This window comes from Hylobates moloch, unplaced genomic scaffold (assembly GCF_009828535.3).
Source record: "Hylobates moloch isolate HMO894 unplaced genomic scaffold, HMol_V3 SCAFFOLD_12, whole genome shotgun sequence".
NCBI lineage: Eukaryota > Metazoa > Chordata > Mammalia > Primates > Hylobatidae > Hylobates > Hylobates moloch.
Genome location: NW_026652287.1, coordinates 104,304,891 through 104,323,696, shown reverse-complemented (window position 1 = coordinate 104,323,696; position 18,806 = coordinate 104,304,891). Strand labels below are relative to the sequence as shown.

Genomic DNA, 18,806 nt, shown 5'->3' with positions numbered 1-18,806 from the left:
CACAAGCATGTTGTTTATGAGCTTTTTGTTTATGGCCCCAAAACAAACCAACAAATATAAATGGTTTGAAATTAAACGAGCTTGTGTTCAGGCGAAATGTGAAACTAAAAATAACAAAATGATAACAGGAGTATTTTAAATACTTGGAAACAAAAGAGCACACTTTTCTTTTTCTTTTTTTGAGATGGAGTCTTGCCCTGTCGCCAGGCTGGAGTGCAGTGGTGCGATCTCGGCTCACTGTACCCTCCGCCTCCCGGGTTCAAGCGATTCTTCTGCCTCAGCCTTCTGAGTAGCTGGGATTACAGGAGCCTGCCACCATGCCCAGCTAATTTTTGTATTTTTAGTAGAGATGGGGTTTCGCCATATTGGCAAGGATGGTCTCCATCTCTTGACCTCGTGATCTGCCCGCCTCAGCCTCCCAAAGTGCTGGGGTTACAGGCGTGAGCCACCGTGCTCGGCCAAAAGAGCCCACTTCTAAATAACCCATGTGTCACAGATTTCTTAAATGGAATCGAGAAACAGTTAAGCTGAATGAAAATATAATTACAATATAGGAAAATGTAAGATGGAGCTCAAACAGTGCTGAATTTAGCTTATAAAACTAAATGCTTATGTTAGAATAAAGTCTCTAATGATAATCTAAGCTCCCACCTCAAGAAACTACAAACAGCAATATACAACCAAAACAAGTAGAAAAAGAAAATAATAACGATCAGAATAGAAATCAAAGACAGAACACACAGAAAATCAATGACACAGAAAGCTGGTTCTTTGAAACAGTCAAAATTTACAAACATCTAAGAAGATTAACAAAGATAAAGAAGACACACATAACCACTATTAGGAATAAAACAAAGGATACAACTATAGAACCTTTTGTCATGAAGGGAATAATAAGGGAATACTTCAAATAAATAACTCCACAAATTTAAATTACAAAACTTAGATGAAATGGAACAATTCCTCAAAAAGAATAATCTATCAAAACCCACCCAATATGAAATACTTTGAGTACCTATTAAGTTGAATGACTATGTAATTCAAATCTTCCGCAAGAGAAACCTCCAGACTTAAATGGTTTCACCAAAAAATTCTACCAAATACTTAACTCCAATTCTACAACACATGCAAATAAAAGGGGGGTGGCACTGGAGGAAAACTTCTCAATTGATTTTGGGAGGCCAGTATTAGTCAAACACCAAAATCAGATAAAGTGAAAACAAACAAATAAAACTACTGACCAATATTGCTCATTGTAGTGGTCCCCAACTCCCCTGCTTTCTGTGTCCTGACCTAGAAATGCAAGGTGCCTTGACAGATCTGTGACCCCAGACCAAGTGTATGTCTTCCCCTGCAGGCTTAAATGTAAGCTAGGGATTGGAATGCCCAGGCACTGAAAAAGTTAGGTTGTTGCCCGAAATACTGAGACATCAAACATGTTGCTAAACATGTAGAAACTGGCCCTGGATCTGAGCCAAATTCCTTAAGCCCTCATATACTCTCCATAACCCAAACTTCTCATTGCAGACATACACAAGTAGAGCTTTTTTTTGTTTGCTGTCCTACACAAGGACACACTGCAGCTCCCCCCAACCCCATATGAAAGTTCCTCCAAACAAATGATTTGAACTGATTACTCTGGTGTTTTATGCTCCTTTCTTTGGAATCCCAACAGGTCCTATCTCAGGACTTTTTGAAACAATCCCTTGTGGGAACCCCTCTGACACTTTTGGGGAAATTCCAGCCACATATTTGGCCAGATAATACTCATGATTTCAGATACAAAATTTCTCAATAAAATACTAGCAAATGGAATGTTGTAATTAAGAGAAATCATATTCCAATTAGCCAGGCATGGTGGCACATGACAGTAGTCCAAACTATTCGGGAGGCTGAAGCAGAAGAATCGCTTGAACCTGGGAAGTGGAGGTTGCAGTGAGCCGAGATCGTGCCATTGTACTCCAGCCTGGGTGACAGAGACTTCGTCTCAAAAAAAAAAAAAAAAAAAAAAAAATCATATTCCATGACCTGATGGGGTTTATTCCAGGAGTGCAAGGCTGGCCTACATTCAAAAATCGGCCGGGCATGGTAGCACATGCCTGTAATTCCAGTACTTTGGGAGGCCGAGGTGGGCGGATCCCTTGAGGTTGGGAGTTTGAGACTAGCCTGGCCAACATGGTGAAACCCCATCTCTACTAAAAATACAAAAATTAGCTGGGCATGGTGGTGCACGCCTGTAGTCCCAGCTACTTGGGAGGCTGAGGCAAGAGAATTGCTTGAACCTGGGAGGCGGAGGTTGCAGTGAGCTGAGATTGTACCACTGCTGCACTCCAGCCTTGGCAAAAGAGTGAGACTTGGTCTCAAAAAAACAACAAAACATTCTAAAATCAGTTAAAGCAATCCATCATAACAGGCTAAAGAAGAAAAATTACATGATCATATCAATTGAAGGGGGAAAAGCATTTGGCAAATTAAATACCCATTCACAATAAAAGCCCTCAGCAACTCAGAAGGGAAACTTTCTAAAGAACATGTACATAAAAGTCTACAGGTATCATATTTAACGATCTATACTGAATGCTTTCTCCCAAACATCAAGAAAAAGGCAAGTATGTCCTCTTTCACCATTTCTATTCAACATCACACTGGAAGTTCTAGCTAGTGCAATAAACACAAGAAAAGGAAATAAAAGTAATATAGATTGGGTAGGTGAAATAAGATGTTTGGGCCAGGAGCAGTGGCTCATGCCTATAATTCCAGCACTTTGGGAGGCTGAGGCAGGAGGCTCACTTGAGCTCAGGAGTTTGAGACACGTCTGGCAACATGGTGAAACCTCATCTCTACAAAATACACAAATATTAGCTGGGCATAGCGGAGTGTGCCGGTAATCCTAGCTACTCGAGAGGCTGAGGGTAAAAATTCCTTGAACCCGAGAGGCAGAGGTTGCAGTGAGCCAAGATCGCACCACTGTACTCCAGCTTAGGTGACAGAGCCAGAGTGTCAAAAAAAAGAAAAAAAGTAGAAATAAGATGTTTGATGTTTGCTAATAACATTAATATTTATGAAGAAAATCCTAAGAAAGCTATCAAAAAATGTTGCTAGAACTACTGACTTCAGCAAAGTCACAGAACACATATAAAAATTCTAATTTATGTATTTCTCTATAATTGCAAGTATCAAGTGCAAACTGAAATTTAAAACTCAATACAACATATAATGTCCCTCTAAGAAACTGTCTAGATTTTTAAAATACGTCCATAATCTACAAGCTGAAAATCACAAAACCCTTATGAAATAAATCAACGAGGACCTCAGTAAACAGAGGGATGTACCATATTCATGAACTGCAAGACTCAACGTCAATTCCCACCAAAACGATCTTTAGATTTAAGGTAATTTATATCAAAATCCCAGCAACATATTTCTTGGAGACAAACATGCAATAAAATGTATATGCAAAGCCAAAGGAAAAAATTGATATGAAAGCCAAATCAATTTTTATTTTTTATTTTTATTATTTTTTGAGACAGGGTCTCACTCTGTCACCCAGGCTGGAGTGTAGTGGCACCATCTCAGCTCACTGCAACCTCCACCTCCCGGGTTCAAACAATTCTTCTGCCTCAGCCTCCCGAGTAGCTGGGACTACAGGCGCCTGCCACCTTGCCTGGCTAGGTTTTGTATTTTTTAAATAGAGACGAGTTTTCACCATGTTGGCCAGGCAGGTCTTGAACTCCTGACCTCACGTAATCTGCCCACCTCGGCCTCCGAAAGTGTTGGGATTACAGGCGTGAGCCGCCACGCCCAGCCCCAAATCAATTTTTAATAACAACAAAGAGTGAGGAATTAAATTTACCCTATTTTAAAATTTAGTAGATAGCAATAGTAATCAAAATAGAGTGGTATTGGCATAGGTTTAGGCTCAAAGACCAATGGAATAACATAGAGAACCAAGAAACAGACCAACATGAATATACTTAAATAATTTTTTGCTAAGGTGTAAAAGCAATTCAATAGAGGCAGAATAGTCTTTTCAACAAATGGAGCTTAAAAAAATTCATGGGCAACAACAAAAGAAACTCAACTAAAGTTCATACTGTAATACAAAAATTAACATGAATCAGATTCAATGTAGAAGATAAAATTTGTAGGAAGAAATACAATAGAAAACCTGGTGAGGAGTTCTTAGACATGACATAAAAAGGACAAGGAGGGCCGGGCGCAGTGGCCCACGCCTGTAATCCCAACACTTTGGAAAGTTGAGCCAGGTAGATCAGAAGGTTAAGAGATGGAGACCATCCTGGCCAACATGGTGAAACCCCATCTCTACTAAAAATACAAAAATTAGCTGGGTGTAGTGGCACATACCTGTAGTCCCAGCTACTTGGGAGGCTGAGGCAGGAAAATCACTTGAACCCGGAAGGCGGAGGCGGCTGCAGTGAGCCGAGATCTCACCACTGCACTCCAGCCTGGGAAACAGAGCGAGATTCTATCTCAATTAAAAAAAAAAGGACCAAGAGATGTCTTCAAAATAATGACATGAATTAATGCAATACAAAATGGCTTTGCCTACAACTACAATAGAAAACTATACAAGTATTCACTAAAAGGCTCTGAGGGCTGGGCACAGTGGCTCATGCCTGTAATCCCAGCAGTTTGGGAGGCTGAGGCAGGCAGATTACCTGTCAGGAGTTTGAGATCAGCCTGACCAACATGCAGAAACCCCATCTCTACTAAAAATACAAAATTAGCTGGGCGTGGTGGCGCATGCCTGTAATCCCAGCTACTCGGGAGGCTGAAGCAGAAGAATCGCTTGAACCCAGGAGGCAGAGGTTGCAGTGAGCCAAGATTGTGCCACTGCACTCCAGCCTGAACAACAAGAGCAAAACTCTGTCTCCAAAAAAAAAAAAAAAAAAAAAAAAAAAGGCTCTGAGGAGGGAAGACTCACTCGGACACCCCTCTCTTCTCATAGGAGAGAGCTAGTCTCCTTTCTCTTTCTTTTGCCTATTAAACCTCCGCTCCTAAACCAAGTAAGTAAATAAGTAAATAAATAAATAAGGTTTTGAGGAGTTCAAAGTGAATACATGATTATTTTTACTTCTGTACCATATATTTAATATGAGGTAATACTATCACATGGCTCAAAATCTAGTCTTAAAAATATTATCAAAAAGGAATTCCAAAACGCTGTAAATGTATATCATTTTAATCAAGCCTAAGTCCACGGTCACAACTGTGAAAGTCACACATCCCTACATATATGCATGCCGGCTTGCCTGTTAAAATTTGTTAAAGTGGATTTTCACACACTCTTTAAAAAAATTAAAAATGACACTCTTTCTATGTGTTTGTTCTTCTGAGTTTATCATGATCTTTCAAAGGAATTCAGCTACATGCTGTATTTTTGGGGGGGCCTTAATTTGACCTTTAGAAAACTGAGGTGGACCTCTCTCAAAGAAGAGGTAAAGAAGTTGAGAAACCACAATCATAGGAAAAAACTAAGATTCCCAGGATTACTCTGTGCATGAACAATTACACTATCATCCCTAACCCAGGAAAACTAAAAAAAAAAAAAAAAAAAGTAAATCCACATCAAGAAAAAGTATGTGTATTGGGTAAAGACACACGGTGAAACAGTTTTTTTAAACATGCATCTGAAGTGGACAATGTGTCCAAACATATGTACATCCTTATCTCCTTATAAAAGTGTTTCGTAACTCAAGCCTCCATATTTTTTATAAAGATGTATGCTCCTGCACCTCAAGAGTGGAGAATGTTGCAGGACTAAGCAAGCTTTCACATGTTTTCAAGCCCTCGTTTGTCTAACTGTTCTGACACTGGGCAGCAGCGAATGTATACACGGGAAAAATAAAGGGGATGAGATCTTTTGTTTCTGAAACATTTCCCTCTCCCAAATAAAATAACAAAAGGATGACAAATTGCCATAGGCTTGTCAGACAAGTCTAAAAGAAGCTGTGTTTTCTTTCTCTTCCCTATATCTCCTCTTCCTTTGTTTAAATATCCCTGAGATAATATTTCACTGTAAACTAAGAAGAAAGATGTGACTGAAGGTTTTCCTAAGTGCATAGCAACCACTGGGTCTCTCTCATGGGTGAATTCTCAGATAGAGAATAAGACTCCAGGCTGGTTCAATTTCTAACATGATTGTTTAGATGACAAATGATAATCTATTACAGGTTTTCTCAAACAGAGGATGCTTATGAAGTTTCTCTTCAGTGTGAATGGCCAGATGGTAAGATGTTCCCTTTCACCACAGGTTTTCTTCAGTGGTGATATTCAAAAACTCTTTCCCTAATAAAAGTTCGTGGATGTTGACTGAAGTCTGTGCAGTCATAAAAGGTCTTCCCACATTTGTTACAATGGTAGGGTTTCTCCCAGTATGAATCCTTTGATGATGTGTGAGGGATGAGCCACGATTAAAAGCCTTTCCACACTCACTGCATTCATACGGCTTCTCTCCAGTGTGAATGATGGAGTGTCGAATAAGGTTTGCGCTCCGGCAAAAGGCTTTCCCACACTGGATGCATTCATAGGGTTTCTCTCCAGTGTGAATCTGTTGGTGCCTCGTAAGGTGTGAGCTGCGGTTGAAGGCCTTTCCACACTCCACGCACTCATAGGGTTTCTCTCCAGTGTGGATGCTGAAGTGTCGAATGAGGTCTGCCCTATCACTAAAGGCTTTTCCACATTCTTTGCATTCATAGGGTTTTTCTCCAGTGTGGGTCCTTTTATGCAAGACAAAAGTGGAGTAGTGGGTAAAGGCCTTTTCACATTCACTGCATTCATAAGGCTTCTCCCCAGTATGAATCCGTTGATGCTGCTTGAGGTGTGACCTACGGTTGAAGGCCTTCCCACACTCCATGCACTTATAGGGCTTCTCCCCAGTGTGGATAATGTAGTGTTGAATGAGGTCTGCACTCTCGCAAAAAGCTTTTCCACACTCATTGCATTCAAAGGGTTTCACTCCAGTGTGAATCTGTTGGTGCCACGTGAGGTATGACCGGCGGTTGAAGGCCTTCCCACACTCAATGCACTCATAGGGCTTCTCTCCCGTGTGGATGATGTAGTGTCGAATGAAACCTGGCCTATCTCGAAAGGCTTTGCCACATTCTTTGCACACAAATGGTTTTTCTCCAGTGTGGCTCCTGTTATGCAAGACAAAAGTGGAGCGGTGGGTGAAGGCCTTTCCACATTCACTGCACTTATAAGGTTTCTCTCCGGTGTGAATCCGCTGGTGCCGTGTGAGGTGTGACCTGCGGTTAAAAGCCTTTCCACACTCCATGCACTTATAGGGCTTCTCCCCAGTGTGGATGATGTGGTGCTGAAGAAGATGAGTACTCTTGCTAAAGGTTTTCCCACACTCTGTGCATTCATAGGGCTTCACTTGAGTGTGAATCCGTTCATGCTGAACAAGGAGGGAATTCTTTTTAAACACCTTCCCACATTCCTCACATTTATAGGAATTTTTCTCTTCGTGAATCAAGGAATCTGTAACTGGGCCATGTGAATCACATTCATAGAGATCATCTTCTGTTGAAACTTGTTTTTGTGTAATCCTTGTACATATACCATCATCTGACCCCCAACCATCATATTCAGAACTCATTTTCTCCAGGAGTTTCCCCCTCTGGGGGCCTATCCCTATTTTCAAGTGGACTTCCTGCATTTCAGATGGCCCATCCTGATCCTTGGATTGCCCTAATTGGGAGTCCTTTGAGGCTCCTTGTGTCAGTCGTTCCTGGAGTAAGACTTCCTCAGGCAAGGCCAGGTGAGAAAAGGTAGGCTCTGTGGTCTTGGGTTTTGTGTTGTCACCTGGAAGGAATACAATACACAAAAAGGCTTATTAGAGATGGCATTATAGAAGAAACAAAGGCCAGGGACAGTGGTTCATACCTGTAATCCCAGCACTTTGGGAGGCCAAGGCAGGCAGATCACCTGAGGTCAGGAGTTTGAGACCAGCCTGGCCAACATGGTGAAACCCCATCTGTGCTAAAAAAACAAAAATTAGCTGGGCATGGTGGCACACGCCTGTAATCCCAGGTACTCAGGAGGCTAAGGCAGGAGAACCACTTGAACCCAGAAGGCGGAGGTTGCAGTGAGCCAAGATTGTGCCACTGCACTTCAACTTGGGCAACAGAGCAAGACTCCATCTCAAAAAAAAAAAAAAAGAAGAAGGAACAAGATCAGCATTTCAGTGAGAACAAGAAGATGAAATAGTACACTCAGCCTCCCAAAGTGCTAGGATTACAGGCATGAGTCACCATGCCCAGCCTAGAGTAGATCTTGAAAGAGAAAATTATGCTGGGCACGGTGGCTCATGACTGTAATCCCAGCACTTTGGGAGGCTGAGGCGGGTGGGTCACCTAAGGTCAGGAGTTTGAGACCAGCCTGACCAAAATGGAGAAACCCCGTCTCTACTAAAAACACAAAATTAGCCAGGTGTGGTGGCGTATGCCTGTAATCCCAGCTACTCAGGAGGCTGAGGCAGGAGAATCATTTGAACCCAGGAGACGGAGGTTGTAGTGAGCCAAGATTGTGCCATCGCACTCCTGCCAGGGCAACAGTGGGAGACTCCATCTCGGAAACAAAAAAAACAAAACAAAAAAAGGGCCAAAAATAGAGTCTGCCTTATAGGACTATAGTGAAGATGAAGTGAAACACTACATATACTATGGTTGGCAGAGAGCAAGGCACTGAGTAAGAAATAAATACATGTTAGCCATAATTTTTTATTATGGGTTTGTGAAATATATACATCTGGGACCTAACTTGGAAGTACTTAAATTTAAGATGTAAGAGGCCAGACTTGGTGGCTCAGCATTTTCGAAGGCTGAGGCAGGAGGAGAGCTTGAGCCCAGGAGTTTGAGATCAGCCTCAGCAACATAACAAGACCATCTCTATAAAAAATTTTAAAAACTCAGCCAGGCATGGTGCACATGCCTGTAGTCTCAGCTACCTGGGAGGCTGAGGTGGGAGAATCCCTTGAGCCCAGGAGGTTGAGGCTGCAGTGAGCTATGATCATACCACTGTACTCCAGCCTGAGTGACAGAGTCAGACCCTGTCTGAGGGGGGGAAAAAAAAAAAAAAAAAAAAAAAAAGAGGCTCCATGGATCCCAAGCACCCAGACAGACTACAATATGAAGATAGCCCACAAAATTCAGAGGCAGTGTTCACTTTTCCATGTGCAAGCTGCCATGACCCCCACCTTCCCAGCTGTTGGTTCCCACCTGGATAGGAGCTTTGGGAGAGGTCTTTTGTAACCATCCATAGCTCCTGTCTGTGATCCAACTGGTAGATCAGCTCTGGTTTGAACAAAGGACAGCCTGTGCATGGAGAACAAAAGAGGACACAGGGAGTTAGGTTAGAAGAAAGAAACCTGTCAATCTGATCTGGGACTTCAGGATGGGGAAGACCATGAAGTGAAGCTATTCTCAGCCAAGCAAAGAAAATGTTAAACCGTGACCATAAAACAACTACAAAAACACCATCTGGCTGGGCACAGCGGGTCATGCCTGTAATCCCAGCACTTTGGGAGGCCAAGGGGGTGGATCTCCTGAGGTCAGGAGTTCGAGACCAGCCTGCCCAACATGGTGAAACCCCATCTCTACTAAAAATACAAAAAGTTAGCCAGGTGTGGTGGCGGGCACCTGTAGTCCCAGCTACTCGGGAGGCTGAACCCGGGAGGCGGAGGTTGTAGTGAACCAAGATCACGCCACTGCACTCCAGCTTGGGCGACAAGAGCGAAACTCCGTCTCAAAAAACAAAAAAAACAAAAAAAACAAAAAAACCATCCTCATTGGGCCCCAAAGACTGTAAGCAGTAGTGCTGGCTGTGTGATAGTACCAATTACTTTTAATCTCCATCCTACAAAAATCTCAACCCTGTTAAGACAAATTTTCTGAAGGGATTTTATAATCAGTCCCCATGGCAGGTAGAAAAGCCCTGGTCTCCATCATCTTGCAAATGGCAACCCTGATCATCTGTACTCTGAGGTAGGCAGGTGACCTATACCAGCCACTCCAAAGAGAGAAAAAGCCTTCTCTTTCAGGAAGGGCTAAATGAGGGAGGCTGCCACTCCTGCTGCCATGCAGCGTCCTGGGAATTCTGTGAGGGAACCTGCCTAAAAGCCTTACCAAGAAGAGGGAGCAAAGAGGCTGGGCACAGTCGCTCACACTTGTAATCCCAACGCTTTGGAAGTTTGAGACCAGCCTGGGCAACATGGTGAAACCCCATCTCTACTAAAAATACAAAAAGTAGCTGGGTGTGGTGTCATGCACCTGTGGTCCCAGCTACTTAGGAGACTGAGGTGGGAGGATCACTTGAGCCCGGAAGGTGAGGCTTCAGTGAGCTGAGATCGTACCACTGCACTCCAGTGTGGGTTACAGAGTGAGACCCTGTCTCCAAAAAAGAAAAAAGAAAGTGGGAGCAAAGAAAGACAATTGGCTTGACACCCACCAACCCAGGAGCCAGCCTTACCACTAAGCTTATTAGGTGAGATAATATATTTCCTTCAGGGTTAAGACTGTATGAGCTGATCTGCACATAAGCCCCAAACTTTTCAAAATATAAGGGGGTAAAAGACATAAGTACTCTATGGAGAAGTTAATGGCACAGGCAGTAAGACCCACAAAAACACAGAGTGGGATTCATCAGTCATCTCTAAGCAAATGTTCACTCATTTTTGCTATGTGCTTGGCACTGGGTTCAATGATAGTGCAGTGAAAAAGGGGAATCAGACCTTCCTTCAGCTTTGTCAGGATCATGCTCCCCACCACCTCAGGGCCTTTGCACATGCCGGCCTGCCTACTTGGAATACTACTTGCTCCTCTATCTTGTTCCTTCTAATTAACTCACTCTTTGGGTCTCAGCTCAAATGTCACTTCTTGGAGAGACTTTCCTGCTGTGGCTCTTGAATCCAAGTCCTTAATCAATATGCCACCCGGCCATAGAACTTTACTCCTAATAGTATGTCAATAACTGATATTTATACAATGTAACTATAACCTAGGGAATATGCCAAGCAATTGAAATGCATTGTATTTTATAAACACTGAATTAAATTTAGGCATTAGTTTAGAAAAGAAATAACATATTTGAGATACTGAGTCTTCATTCAGGAGAAAGGTAAGTTTCTTCACTGACCTAAGGCTTTTTTTTACATTCTAAGCAAAGCATTACATTGCTACTCCTATGGTCCCTGCATGAAAAATTCTATTTTAGGATTTCTTCACAGGATGCACATTAAGAATGTACTGCAATCAGGACCACATTATAGATGAAGAAATCGAGGCTTAGGCAGATAAAGTGACTTGCCAAAATCTGGGAAATGGCGAATGGCCAAGCTAAAATGGACACCTGAGTCTAGTCATCAAAAGCATCTGGCCAATTTAACCACAAAACTATACAAAGTTGTTCCAAAAAATGCTGAGTCCAAGTGTGATACTGCTGATTATGAGGACAATGATTTAGACAGCAGTAACAATAGTGACAGCAACAGGGGTCACAATTGCTAACCTGCACCCAACCACCTATCACAACACACTGTACTGAACCATTTGCCCTCACACTAGCCCTGTGAAATAAATACTATATTGGCCTTTTTTTTTTTTTTTCAGACGGAGTCTCTCTCACACTGTCGCCTGGGATGGAGTGCAGTGATGCGATCTTGGCTCACTGCAACCTCCGCCTCCTGGGTTCAAGTTGATTTTCCTGCCTCAGCCTCCCGAGTAGCTGGGATTACAGGCACCTGCCACCACACCTGGCTAATTTTTTGTATTTTTAGTAGAGATGGGGTTTCACCATGTTGCCCAGGCTTGTCTCAAACTCCTGACCTCCTGATTTGTCCGCCTTGGCCTCCCAAATTGCTGGGATTACAGGCATGAGCCACCGTGCCTGGCCTGGCCCTTTTTATTCATGAGAAAAACTGAGGCACAGAGGGATTCCTTAACTTGCCCAGGAACACAGGAATCATAAGCAGTGGAGATGGGAGTGGACTCCTGGACACCAGATCCTGGTCTCCCAAGTGCTACACTTAGAGCAAATGGTGAACACCCCTGTGTGGTGCCAGGAGCCTCAGCACAAGCAGGCTGTGGAGGAGAGAGGGGAACATGAGAAGGAGAACGCAATCCTGAGGGAGCACAGGGCCAGAAGGGGCCTCACCCAGAGACACGAGAAGTCCGCAGGTCTCCAGCATCACCTCCTGATACAAGGTTCTCTGGGCTGCGTCCAACTGTCCCCACTCCTCCTGGGTGAATGTCACAGCCACATCCTCAAAGGTCACAGACACCTGGAAAATCAAACAGAGATAGTAGTGTTTCCCTTGGAACTGTGGAATACAATGAGAACTTGTCACTCCAGCACTGCAAAAGATGCACAGTGACCCAAGAATCAAATCACCAACCATCTCTAGAGGGCCATGATCTATGCCAGGCATGAGGGGAACGTGGACTTTGCCTTGGATAAATTACAGCAGTGTCGGTCAGGCGGGGTGGCTCACGCCTGTAATCCCAGCACTTTGGGAGGCCGAGACGGGCAGATCACGAGGTCAGGAGATTGAGACCATCCTGGCTAACATGGTGAAACCCCGTCTCTACTAAAAATACAAAAAAATTAGCTGGGCGTAGTGGCAGGTGCCTGTAGTGCCAGCTACTCGGGAGGCTGAGGCAGGAGAATGGCGTGAACCCGGGAGGCGGAGCTTGCAGCGAGCCGAGATCGCGCCACTGCACTCCAGCCTGGGCGACTGAGCGAGACTCGTCTTAAAAAAAAAAAAAAAAATTACAGCAGTGAAGAGAGAGAAGCCTCCTATGCAGGAAGCCAGTTGACACAGAAATAAGGCTAGGACAATCCTAAGTGGACTGAGAGGCACAGACAGTAAGTCCTCTGAGACATCAGAGGAATGGGAAAGAATAATAACAAAAACAACACCAGCAACAATAACAAGAACAGCACCTGAGTCTTACCCATCCTCCCTGTGAGCCTGCCTCATGCTAATGGCTTTACATGCCATGGGAAAGTGACTAAAAGTACCCAGCTCAGGAGTCAGACTCAGGTTTAAAACCAAATTCCTGAAATCAACACAAGCCTGCTATGTGACCTTGGAAATCTAATTTCATTTATCTGAGGCCTGATGTCCAGGTCAACACAACAGGGTTTTCTACTTCACCAAGAATAGTCAAAAGATCTGAAGAAAAGCTGTAAAGGAAACACTGGGGCAAAGGGCCACAGCTCCTGAGTTCACCATCATCATCTCCATGTCACACTCAGAGACTTGAGGTCCAGGACCTCCACTAGTCTACCCAAAGTCACATATCTTATCAGAAGAGACAGAATTTGAACCCAGGGCCCTATGGTCTATGTTCTAATCATGCAACCTGACACTCCTTCATTAGCAAAGTTAATGCGCAGTTATTGAGGATGGGAAACATTGAAATACATCCATTTGAGCTACCCTGAAAATATTTTCAGGATCTTTTTTTTTTTGAGAGAAGGTCTCAATATTTTGCCCAGGTTGGGCTTGAACTCATGATCCTCCTGCCTTAGCCTCCCAAGCTGGAACTACAGACACATGCCACTGTGCTGGGGTTAGCCACTTGAAAATATTTTCATGGACATGGGCAGAGCAGCATAATCACCTACCTCACAGAAGAGTCACCTGAGGTGGTGGCACCTGCCTCAAAAGTGGCAGGGCCTGGACCTGCATCTGCTGCCTTGGACACTTCTGGGCCTCACAGATGCCCATTCTCATAGGAAGGATCCACAACGAGCTATCACTACCTTTTCCTGTTTGGGTCCTACCAGCAAGCATCCCTGAGGTCAGGATACTTCAGGAGCAAGGAACAAGAGTCAGAGGACACAGCAGGTTGTAGCCATGAGAACATGGGCCCCTGACTGGCTATGATGTCTGTCCTGGCTAAGGAGGAAGGCACATCTAGCAAAAGACCACAAAATCTTGTGTCCCAAGACATGTGTCAGCTGGTATAGGAGAAAACCACTCAGGAAACCACTGTGGAAGCCACACGGGTCCCCTGCAGACTCCTTAAACAACCAATAAACCATTTTTTTTTTAGTCCACACAGTTCTGCCAGCATGAAATGCCATGACTCCTCATGTCCAAGACCACCTGCTAGAAGGAAGCCTGCTCAACTTGCAAAGTTTACTTTAGGTGTCACCCCCAGGCCTCCCTAACCATTGCGGGTAAAGAAGAGGGTAAAAACACAGGCTGTGATGGTAGACATACCAGTTGTTAGTTTCTGATACTTAAGAGCTACAGTGATATAAGGCAGGTAATTGAACCTATGTGAGCCTCAAGCTGCTCTTGTGTAAAACAGTGATGACAAGAGAACCTAATAAGGAGTTCAGGATTAAAGGAACTGAGGGTTAAATAATGCCTGCCAATCAGCCCACAGCAAGGACTCTTGATGATCAGCTGTCACTCTTTGCAATTATTTCTTTTCTCTTTGTTCACATAACATCCTAGACCAACTCAAACGGCAAGCTTCTTTAATATCGTCAGATTCTCTATACAAAAATGCCACACATTGCCAAAAATGGGCACGTGTGTAAGGCGCCACTGTAGCCGGAATTGCCAAGAAAGCCACCTCCAAATAGGTGACATCTGGACAGAGGACAGAAAGATGTGAGAGGGAGGCCCTGCGAAGTTATAGGGGCAGTGTTCAAGGCAAAGGGAAGTGCAAAGAGAAAGGCTGGAAAAAGCAAGAGGACTGCACGGTCAGGTTGGTGGCTGTGAAGAGCAAAGGACAAGGGAAAAATGGAGAGACAAGGTCAGGGGTGGTTGGCCAGGTGGATGGGGTCGGGGCTGGCAGGCAACAGAGGAGGTTGGATTTAGGGGAAGTGTGATGAGATCCATGAAGGAAGCATCATTCATCCTTCTACCAAGGACTGAGCACCTGTCGGAGGCCAACACTGTTGCAGGACTGCGGATAAAGGAAATGACAAGCTACGGCCACTTCTCTTAAATAAACGACGGCCACAAAGAAAAATCCTGTGGCTGTCTTGGCTTCTGCCTGCCCACAAGACCTCCAGAAATGGCAGAGCAGCAGCAAGGCCAAAACCTCGTCCACTCACCTGCGCCGAGTCTGCCATCCTGGGACCCTGCAGCCCTAGCGGGGCCCGGGAATGCCGCGACTCAGCCGACCCCCCAGCCCTTCTCTGTCCTGGGCGGGGCGACCTCGGCTGACTTTCGCATTCAGGGCCTCAGTTTCCCCAGAGAAAAATGCGCACACAGCGGGCGCAGCGTCGGGGCTGAGGAGACGGAGGGCGGCTGCGGAGGCCTAGGCCTAGGCCCCGGCGGGCGCCGGTGGAACACCCCGTTAGGGAAGAAGCGGGGCGTCAGGCTCCCGCCAAGATGCGGAGAAGGGGCGTAACTGCCTCATTACCCTCCCCTGCTCAGGCCGCTGGACGCGCCTACCCAGCGGTCCAGGCCCCACACTGTTTCAGGGCCAATCCTGTTCACGGAGATGACGTCACGTGACGAAGCGGAAGTCCCACCTCCGCCGCCCTGGCCCGCAGAAAACGCCCGTGTCCTGGGCCGTCATTGGCCTAGAGTCCGCGGCCGACGTAAGGGGTGGTACCTTCTGAGTAAGGCAGTTTTTTCCTCACATCTACCGGGTGTGGGAACTCACCAAGCGCAGCCTACTCCATGTAAGTGCGCACAAGGACCCCCGCGTCGTCTTAGGGCCGCCGCTTTACTATGGGCACAAGTCGGAGGGTCGAAAGGTCCTTTCTAGCTTAGGGAAATTGAGGTCAGGAAGCGGGGATATTCACCCCGATTCAGATCATGGGCTGGGCCCAGAGCTTCTGGCTCACTTTCCTTTTAGGGAGGTAGCTCATACATGAAATCTCAGTGCTTTGGGATGCCAACACAAAATAATTGCTTGAGGTCAGGAGTTTGAGACCACCCTGGGCAACACAGTAAGATGTTATATCTACCAAAAGAAAAAAAAAAAGAGCAAGGCATGATGGTGTACGCCTGTAGTCCTAGACACTGGGAGGCTGAAGCAAGAGAATTGCTTGAGCCCAGGAGTTTGAGGTTAAAATGAGATATGATGAGAGAAAACACACACACATAAACACACTGAGATGCCATCTTATACTGGTCAGAGTGGCTATCATTAAAAAGTAAAAAACCAACAGATGTTGGTGTGGATGCAAGGAAAAGGGAACGCTTATACACTATTGGTGGGAATGTAAATTAGTACAACTTCCATGGAAAACAGTATGGAGATTTATCAAAGAACTAAAAATAGAACTGCCATTTCATCTGGCAATTCCACTATTGGGTATTTACTTAAAGGAAAATAAACCACTATATCAAAAAGATGCCTGTACTTACATGCTTACTGTAGCACTATTCACAGTAGCGAAGTCATAGAATCAACCCAAGTGTCCATCGACAGATGATTGGATAAAGAAAATATTATATATACTCTATGTAATACTACTCAGTCATTTAAAAAAAAATCATGGCTTTTGCAGCAATATGGCTGGAACTGGGGGGCCATTCTCTTAAGTGAAATAATTCAGAAACAAAGTCAAATACTGCATGTTATCGCTTATAAGTGGTAGCTAAATGATGTATACATATGGAAATAGTGGAATAATAGACACTGGAGCTTCAAAAAGATGGGAGGCATTGCCGGGGACCCCTCACACCATGGTGCCTCACTCACCCACACCACGGACATCCCACCCCATTGGCACACACTTGCAGGTAGCCCCCCTGTACTGCCCAGGTGGTGCACACTTGCCTGTGGCCTCCCCATCCCCCCACCACAGTGCACTCTCTGCAGTCCCCACAATGCTCTGCTGGAGCACTTTGCCAGCAGACTGAGAACACCTCAGCCCCTCTAGCACAGCAGGTGCTTCACCCCAAGCAGCCAGAGAACAAAGCCAAGGGCTTAGTCCCCTCTACCCAGGTTTACAGCATGCAGCTCAGGAGTGCTCAGCTGAGCCTTGGCCTGTGAAAGCACCCATAATTGAAACCATTAAACTAAACCCAACTTATACCACAGTAAAACTCCCAAGGGCATCAAATAATATAAAAGCAGAAAGCCCCATCCAAAGGAGAGCAACTTCAAAGATTCAAGGAACATCAGCCCACACATATGAGAAAGAACCAGTGCAAGATTTCTGGCAACTCTAAAAATCTCCAAACAACTGCACTAGCTCCCTAGTGATGGTTTGTAACCATGCTTAAATGGCTGAAATGACTTAGAATTCAGAGTCTGGATGGCAAGGAAGGAAAAATCCAAGGAAACCAATAATGCAATCCGAGAGTTTAAATATAATATTGCCATATTAAGAAAGAACCAAAATGGGCTGGGCACAGTGGCTCACGTCTGTAATCCCAGCACTTTGGGAGGCTGATGCGGGTGGATCACTTGAGGTCAGGAATTCGAAACCAGCCTGACCAACATGGTGAAACCCTACCTCTACTATAAATACAGAAATTAGCTGGGTTTGGTGGCAGGCACCTGTAATCCCAGCTACTCGGGAGGCTGAGGCACAAGAGTCCCTTGGATCCAGGAGATGGAGGTTGCAGTGAGCCAAGATCATGCCACTGCACTCCAGCCTGTGCAACAGAGCAAGACTCCGTCTCAAAAAAAAAAGAAAAAAAGAAAAAGAAAGAAAAGATAGAGTCATCAAACCGAACTTCTGGAAATAAGAAATTAACTACAGCAATTGCAATTTCATAATGTAATTGGAAGCACTAATAACAGAATAGACCAAGCTTAGAAAATAGTCTCAGAGCTCAGCTTTTCCCCACGTGTCTGCCTTCTAGGGGAGGTGCCTCATCCGGAGCGGGCTGCCAGCTGTCCGGCCCTGTCCTTACAGAGGCTCCTGTCGTTGGGGCCCGGCAGTGGCTTGGCTGCCCCGGCCGCCGCGGGCAGGGCTGTACGCTTAGTGCCCAGCTCAGGCCCCTTGAAGCGCCCGCGGGGGTGAGAGCTCCGGCCCCGTGGAGACAGAGCGGCTTGAGGACTAGGCGGCGGCTGCGGCGAGGAGGATGGGGGCTAACCAGTTAGTGGTGCTCCACGTGTACGACATGTATTGGACGAACGAATATACCTCATCCATTGGAACTGGAGTTTTTTCATTCAGGAATTGAAGTCTATGGCAGAGAATTTGCTTATGGTGGCCATCCTTAATATTTGAAATTTCCCCAGGAAATGCTTTTAAACTAGGAGAAACATTTAAATTTAAAGAAGCTGTTGTTTTAGGGAGCACAGACTTCCTAGAAGATGATATAGAAAAAATTGTAGAAGAACTGGGAAAAGAATACAGAGGCAATGCTTATCATTTAATGCATAAAAACTGCAATCATTTTTCTTCAGCTTTATCAGAGGTAAACTAAGTTTTATCCTAAAAGTTCTTCAAACAAATATTTGCTATCCCACAAAAAAAGAAAGTAATCTCAGAGCTCAAACACTACTCCTTTGAACCAATGCAGCAGAAAAAAATAAAGAAAAAAGAATTTTAAAAAATGAATAAAACCTACAAGAAATACGGGATATGTAAAAAGACCAAACCTATAACACATTGGCATTCCAGAAAGAGATGGAGAGACAACAAGGAACTTGGAAAACATATTTGATGATACTGTCCATGAACATTTCCCCAACCACACTAGAGAAGTTGACATGCAAATTCAGGACATTCAGAGAACCCCTGTGAGATGATATTATACAAGATGACCATCCCTAAGATACATAGTCATCAGATTCTCCGAGGGCAATACAAAAGAAAAACATTAAAGGCAGCTAGAGAGAAGTGGC

The 18,806-nt window shown here is 44.7% G+C and overlaps 1 protein-coding gene across 1 annotated transcript; it reads right to left on the bottom strand.

Annotated features, from left to right (window-relative positions):
* Positions 1-4,948: 4,948 nt before the first annotated feature.
* ZNF543 (zinc finger protein 543) lies at positions 4,949-15,476 on the bottom strand. The gene is made up of 4 exons (XM_032171312.2): positions 15,100-15,476; positions 12,175-12,301; positions 9,243-9,338; positions 4,949-7,827 (listed from the first exon to the last, which is right to left on the bottom strand). Exons 1-4 carry the CDS (start codon positions 15,115-15,117, stop codon positions 6,266-6,268), a joined length of 1,803 nt encoding a protein of 600 aa, XP_032027203.1. The 5' UTR covers positions 15,118-15,476; the 3' UTR covers positions 4,949-6,265.
* Positions 15,477-18,806: the final 3,330 nt, after the last annotated feature.